The following is a 7,843-nucleotide window of genomic DNA, read 5'->3' as shown; positions in this document are numbered from 1 at the left end:
CAGGCAAAGTGGGCAAGTGAATGAGGGCCCGGAATATAAAGCAGGGCATCAGAGTCTGATTCAAGAGCTGAAACTGTCAGTTTTTAAACAGGAAAGTAACTTCAGAATTTTTCAGATGTTGTGTCTCTACTGTGTCTCCAACAATCTCTTGGGTTGAATGGAAATTTGATCAAACTCAGTGTGCATCTACATGGTCAATCTGGCCTTTACCCTGGAGGTGTCGTGAGTGACACATAGATGGTTTTTATGATGAAAATCTAGATTTAAATAACCTATCTCATAATTTGGCAATCTCATTTTAAACTGGCATATAAGGCATTTATAGTTGACTATGCTCACGATTATTAAAAAGATGATTCCCCCCAATTTATTCCCAAATGATAGGCTAAGTAAATGCACATAGTGCTATGGAGTGAGTTGTGTCACCCTTAAATCCATATTTTGAAGTTCTAACCTCCAAGGTGATGGTATTTGGAGATGGGACCTTTGGTTTAGATGAAGTCATGAGGGTAGAGCTCCTGTGAGGGATCCAGTGCCCTTATCAGAACAGACAGCAGACAGCTTTCCTTCCTTTCTCTCCACCACCTGAAGACAGAGGGAGAGGGTGGCCATCTACGAGCTGGAACAGGGCCCTCACCTAGTTGCTGAATCTGCCAGCACTTGGACTTCACATCCTCCAGAGCTGTGAGAAATACATTCCTGTTGTTTAGGCTACCCAGTCTATGGCATTTCGTTATGGCCGAAGCTGACTATTTTTATTTATTATTATTAATTACTATTTATTATCCCAAGCTGACTAATACATTTAGTGTCATTATAAACATTTTCAGACACTTCATCGATCCTCTCTCCAGGTCCTTCCCTGAATTTTTCCTGGCTTTACCTTACCTGGGTAGCAGACAAAAGGAGATAACCTCATATTTACTGGATGTTTAGTTAGCGTCTGTTAGACGGTTGACATATATTATCTAATTTAATCCTGGTAAGAATATGTGACACAATGATCTATGGGAAGTATTTCGAGACAATTTTATTGGAAAAGAAAGTGATAGAAAATGTACACATTTTATAATCCACAATTAGGACTCTTCTAAATAGTATACATATATGACTAATTTAAATCTGGTAACCACAGTGAACAATGAAAACACCCCTTGATAGCTTTTCTTAAGGATAATCAATAATTTATTTTTTATTGTCACAATTACCACAATTATCTAGCTACATGACCAATGTCACTACATACCACAGGAAGATTGTCCACTTACACTTTACTGAGACAAAGACAACGGCCATTGATGTGTTAATGTACAACGGGGTGTTAAAAAGAGGTGGTTTTTATGCGTAAGACAAGATGTGGCACATGATTTATTAACAGGTTTGATTTCATACGTATTATGCCAAGAAGCAAGCATAGAAATGTTTTGGCATTGAGTTGTTATTAAAGTAGAAAATAAGTAAACTAGAGAAATAAATCCAGATCTTAACTTACAATAGATACATTAAAGTAGGAAATTAATTGGCTCCTCAGTATTTTTGTTCAAGTTTTTTGTTTTCTTTCCTTGTGTTTGTTTTTTTTTTAAATACATATAAATGAGTAATATGAATATATCACAAGTTAAAGAAAGATCTCAGCCAAAAAAGAAGGTACTAGTATATGAAAAACAAATGAAAAATTACCAGGTATTTTTGCTTACAAAAACTTTAAACTATAAAGAGTCGCAAAATCTATATAAAAACGCCGCATTGAACGAGGCAATCATACTCTACCCAAACTGGTAGCGCCCTCCTAACACCAGTTGCATCGCTGTTCATTCGGTCATACGGTGGTGACTGACAAAAAGGCATTATGAACTCGTGTGCCATCAGGAGACTTGGCCCCGTGGGTCATCAGTTCTTGGATTGTCATCCAGTTGTCCAAAATTTTCTTGTTTCTTTTTTTCATCATCTTTTTGTGGCTCAGTTCAATGATGTTGATCTCCTTTCTGCCCTCACTGCCGCTCTGGGGGCTCTCCTTGAGACACTCCAACCGGCTCCGCATCATGAACTCCCGGCGCCGACGCTGCTCCTTGGCCCGAACCAGGTGTTGCTTTCTTTCCTCTTTGCTCCAGTAGCGGCCCATTTTCATCTCGCTCATGGTGTCATCATCCGTTGTCATGCCACTGCGCTCCTCCTTGATCTTTAAGGCACGTTCCCTCAGAATCCGGTCTCGTACCGGTCTCTTTGTTATGTACCGCGTCCCGTCGCTCCTAATTTTCACCTTCCATTCCATCTTGGGCTCTGAACACTTCTGAGACTCCTTGCACATGCTCACTAAACTCAGCTGACTCTGCGCATACTCCACTGCAGATTTCTGTTGAATCAACTGCATGTAGCTTTGATAATGGCGGGCATGGGCCGGGATGTTTGCATATCTGTAGGAGGAGCTGTGGTAAGGGGAGAGGTAAGGGATGTGTTCGCTGCTGCTTTGCTCCTGATCAGAAAGCTTGCCGCTCTCTGAAATCTTCTCCTTGCCTTCAATGCTGCAACCTGGTTCAGTGGTTTTGGCTTTGGGGGAGGTCGACTCTTTACTGCTCAGCCCGGAAGAAGACTGATTGGCGGCCATTGTGCTTCTCAGGTTCTTCTTATTGGTGAGGTTGATCATTCTTGGAAGGGAACTGTCAGGGGAACGGTCCACAGTGAGTGGAGTGCTTCTGCAGCTTTCAGCTGTGTTGTAAGCGCTAGAACTGTCCTTGTCTGACTTTTCTGGGTGTTCGATGATGTCATCTAGCTTTCCCCTTTGCATGTCTACGCTGGTGTTGTAATTCCGGAATCCTCCATCGTGCAAAGCCCAGATGTCTCCATACTGGTCTGTCACTTTCTGGAGCCTGTGAGCCTGCATGATATTCTGGCACTCCAGTTCAATGTTTCTCAGTTCTTCGTTAAGCAACTGTAGTTCGTGCTCCACTCCCTCTTGTTCCCCTTGATGGCATTCTATTGTGCTGCTCGAGTAATACAGGTCATATTCTCCATGGTTCCGAATCTTGCATTTGAGCTCCAAGAGCTGTCGGAACCTTTCACACTCCTCATCTGGGTTGCCAATGCAGTCTGAGTCTATGTATTCACCAGATGCGAAGCTCTCATTGCACTGAAGTTCAACGCTTCCTAGAGTGTCTTGGCTCTTTCCCAGCTCTCTCCTGCTCTTCAGGGATGTGCTGTTGGGATCCTCTGCTGCGTTCTCCTGCTCTGAGCTCTCATCGTTCCGCAAGCTTTCATCTGTGCGCCCCACCCCACTGTCTTTCTCGTGGTTGTTAGAGGAGGACGTTGCTGTATCTGTTGTGCCCTCTTCTTCTTCTTGTTTTTTTGGCTAAGAAAACCAAGTTGAGAGAACAAAGAAAATTAATTATCTTGAGAAACACTGATTGTTGACAAACTCGAAAGAATGATGCTTCTTGAAATAGGCAAAAGACATGAATAGACACTTCTCCAAAGAAGACATCCAGATGGCCAACTGACACATGAAAAAATGCTGAACTTCACTCATCATCAGGGAAATACAAATCAAAACCACAATGAGATGCCACCTTACACCTCTCCGAATGGCTAACATGAACAACTCCGGTAACAACAGAGGTTGGCGAGGATGCAGAGAAAGAGGATCTCTTTTGCATTGTTGGTGGGAATGCAAGCTGGTGCAGCCACTCTGGAAAACAGTATGGAGGCTCCTCAAAAAACTAAAAATAGAACTACCCTACGACCCAGCAATTGCACTACTGGGCATTTATCCAAGGGATACAGGTGTGCTGTTTCGAAGGGACACATGCACCCCCATGTTTATAGCAGCACTATCAGCAATAGCCAAAGTATGGCAAGAGCCCAAATGTCCATCGATGGATGAATGGATAAAGAATGGATAAACACATACACAATGGAGTATTACTTGGCAATCAAAAAGAATGAGGTCTTGCCATTTGCAACTACATGGATGGAACTGGAGGTATTATGCTAGGTGAAATTAATCAGAGAAAGACAAAAATCATATGACTGCACTCATATGAGGACTTTAAGAGACAAAACAGATGAACATAAGGGAAGGGAAACAAAAATAATATAAAAACAGGGAAGGGACAAAACAGAAGAGACTCATAAATATGGAGAACAAACTGAGGGTTACAGGAGGGGTTGGGGGAGGGGGGATGGGCTAAATGGGTAAGGGGCACTAAGGAATCTACTCCTGAAATCATTGTTGCACTGTATGTTAATTTGGATGTAAATTTAAACAATAAAAAATAAAACAAGTTAAAAAAAAAAAAGAATGATGCTTCTTGGCAAAAGTGTGGTTCCTAGAAAGCTGTTCTAATTTTAGCATCCATAACAATTTTAGAACAAAGGCCATTAGCTCAAGGCAGCTTTTTATGAATTGAAATAAAGAAAACCAAAGCTGCTTGGATATGCCTGTCATACCTGACTTGGCGATAAATAAAACAGGACACATTTAAATACTTGATCCTTATCTTAAGGATTTCTCTTACTTGAGAAAATGGCATGCACGTGTGTAAATGAGGTGCCTTTAGGAGTCTCTGAGACGGTAACACACAAAAGGATGAGCGAGACAGGTAGTCTAAATGGTCTTCTGCAGAATGGAGGCCTGGAGTTCTGAAGCTGCATCATCTTATTATGATGATTTTTTCCTGAACTTTAAGTTCAGAAGAAACTTCACTGATGTAGTTAATACACTGGTAATAGTAAGCTAAACAGCACAGTACTTCAGGAATAGGTTAGTACTAGAGCCTTGGATCTTCCATCGATGAGGAACTTTAATCCCAAATGTATTCAGCTTATTAGTGACACAGAGAGGTGGAAAAGGCCAGTGCTATCCCCCGGAGTCAGGATTTCTTCTACGTCTAGGATGTCATATTTTCCAATACATGTGCCCAGACCTTAGTGCATCTCCAAATCACACTGCTCAAGAGCAACAATGTCATCTTAAGACTCATTTGGGTTACGTAAAAAATATTTTTCTACTCTCAGCCACTAATATCCCTTAAAGGTGAATTTTATTCTGCTGAGAGTGACAGTTCTCATGAAACTCAGAGCAGCACTGATTGCCAGATGTAGACTTAATGTCAAAAAGTGTATTTTTGACATAAATGTGAATACACACTTGTAGGTAAACTTTATTCCTTGGTAGTTTTTGGCTTTCATGCAGAACAATTAACTGTTACTACCCTAAGAGGATGCATATGTAGTTCTTTCTCTGTGAACAGGGTAAAGTTATTGTTCTCTCCGTCACTCATCACATACGCGTCTACATGACAGTTTCTACATTGCATTTTCTTTATGTGTAAGTCCACTCACTATCTTATATGTATATTTCGTCTAGGAGGTATAATTATACAGTTCAATATAATTAAGCCTGTTAGTGTTAAAGAAGGACAGAATGCATGAGAAAAGGTATTCTAACACAGGTTTGAAAGGTCCCTCAAGAAAATTGTTATATTTTTCTTCCACAGAAGTTATGGCAGAGCAAAACGTAACATCAGCCGTAAAGGAGAGCACATGACCATGCATCATGTTATTCTAGGATTCTCAGCCTTCCCTAAAATATTTTTCCTCAGTTGTTGAAAACATACTGAGATTTTAAATGCCTGATCGATAAAAAAACAAACAAAACACAATGTTATAAAGAAGTAATTGAGCTTGGTACATCCGTATGTTCCTCGAATCAAGCTGACAATAGCATCCAATGTGGTGACATCAACAGGCTGTGCCATAAAGCCCCCAGTGGATGTTATGGATATTGGACATTTTAGGTTATGTACTATAGTATTTACATTTATCTTTTCATATCTTTGATGGGCTTAAAAATACAAGAAGGTAGTATTTCTTTATCTTATTTTTTTGTTTATTTGTTTTGGAGGAGTGAGAGCAGGGGAGGAGCAGAGAGAGACGGAGACAGAGAATCCCAAGCAGTCTCCGTCCACTCTGTCAGCACAGAGCCAGATGTGGGGCTCTATCTCAAGAACCGTGAGATCACGACCTGAGCCAAAACCAAGAGTCTGACGCTTACTTGACCCAGCCACCCAGGTGCCCCTCTTTATCTTATTTTTATATGGAGTGCAAAGGATATAGACAAATTATGCCAAGAGCGATGTTCCGCAACGTGTCAACAGCAGCCGTAAGACCAAGGATAGTGTGTCAAATGAAAGTTTTAATGCGTATGTGTATTTAAGTTTGTAGTATGAATACACATACTTATTTTTTTATTGAATTTGCCTTTCTTTAGTCACTGGTTTATGAGAAAATGTGAAAATAAAAAGGGTTTTCCATTCTCAAACCTAGAATTCCTAGTTTCTAATGTAATGCCACTCTATCATTTATCATTTCCCTATAGAATCATTATGGTGACAGGCAATGCTTCTACCAAGACATTTCTCATGTAGTATTATTGTTTATAAGGGCAAAGGACTTTTAAAGGTTTCTGTACTTCTTATCATTTTTCAGTCTCACGGTGAAGAAAAATTTCCACACAATGAGAATCTAAGCTCAGGGACGTCTAGTGTTACCTCAAACGACCTAGCATTTGTATCACGTCTGATGAGTAGGCAGCATTTCACACCCTATCGCTTCACCTGGACAGGATTTGTCCCTTCTTTCTTTATTCCAACATCCTCCTGTCAATTCTGTATCCGGTCACATTTTGTATCTAAGACAGAAAAAGCCTGGAGCAAGGACTTTCTTGCTTGCAACCAGAAGCTGCCACCAAAAAATATCTTTATCTGTGGCCGGCGTTGAAGTCATACATAAAAATTTCAATCTGTCCTGCCTATATTGAAAAGCAATCACCGCAGTAGCCGCATCGCTTTTGAGCACGAGCTACTGTTTGTGAAGTGGCCAATGAGCATCGCACACGCAGCTATGTTGACACCGTAGTTTGCAATATAACGATTTATTTAATATATGGGCATGTGCACACAGACACGTGCACATACGTCTCTGTTATGAAATGCTAGCACGTCAATAAATTCCATCATTCACTTAGTAAAGCAATAGGATGTTTGTGTTTCATGTCCCTAAGCCTAACTGTCCAGGATTTTTCAAAAAACTATCTCTTAGAATGTGTTAAGAATTAACATAGAGAATAGGACGATAATTAAATCAATAAACTGACGTCAGAAGTGTTAATAAAGCTGTATCAGGCAGATGAATGACACGAATTGAACACACAAAAAATCTAGGATATATTTTAAAAGATCTAGGATATACTGATCTTGTCTTTATCCAATAGGAACAACAACGATCACAAAAGAATCCCCAAACTCGGTTTGCCACAAGCCCCTCTGTAACCTTTCACCAGCAATGAATTAATTAAGAGCAGAAACTTTGTTCATTTTCCTTGTATTCTCAGAATCAAGTGTGGTACTTGGAACATATTAGGAGCTCAGCATTTTTGGTTGAATGATTATGTGACCCTAAGGCAAGATGATGTCAATGGTCTCAAATAAGGCTACTCCTCTTCAGGAGTATATAGGTGGAACCGTGATACCAAAACCATAAATCAGATTGATGGCTTACATCATGTCACCATCATGCTATAGTTGCCTAAATATTCAAAGAGACACATTTATATTTTAAATTGTAAAGTTAACTTTGGGGGGAGAGGTTATCGCATGAGATAAAGCTTGTCTCCGGCTGGCATATCGAAAAACAAGGTATATTTTTGCTATTAAATTTCAGAATTGGGTTGAATAGTACCTGGGTCAACGTTTCAGTACTACCAGACTCTGTCAACAATGGTCCCAAAGCTTTCCAAGCTAGAAAGATCTCAACAGAAAAAAAAAATGTATTTATTCCCTCTGCTTCA

General features: G+C 40.2%; 1 protein-coding gene across 1 annotated transcript in view; it reads right to left on the bottom strand.

Moving 5' to 3' along the window:
- Window positions 1-1,127: 1,127 nt before the first annotated feature.
- PDZRN4 (PDZ domain containing ring finger 4) overlaps window positions 1,128-7,843 on the bottom strand; it is a 362,325-nt gene continuing 355,609 nt past the window's right edge. The window contains exon 10 of the mRNA XM_042992110.1: window positions 1,128-3,346. Within this exon, the coding sequence (XP_042848044.1) occupies window positions 1,820-3,346 (1,527 nt within the window). The 3' untranslated portion in view covers window positions 1,128-1,819. The remainder of the gene's footprint in view (window positions 3,347-7,843) is intronic.

Source organism: Panthera tigris, chromosome B4, assembly GCF_018350195.1.
Source record: "Panthera tigris isolate Pti1 chromosome B4, P.tigris_Pti1_mat1.1, whole genome shotgun sequence".
Lineage (NCBI taxonomy): Eukaryota > Metazoa > Chordata > Mammalia > Carnivora > Felidae > Panthera > Panthera tigris.
This window is presented reverse-complemented; position numbering and strand designations above follow the sequence as displayed.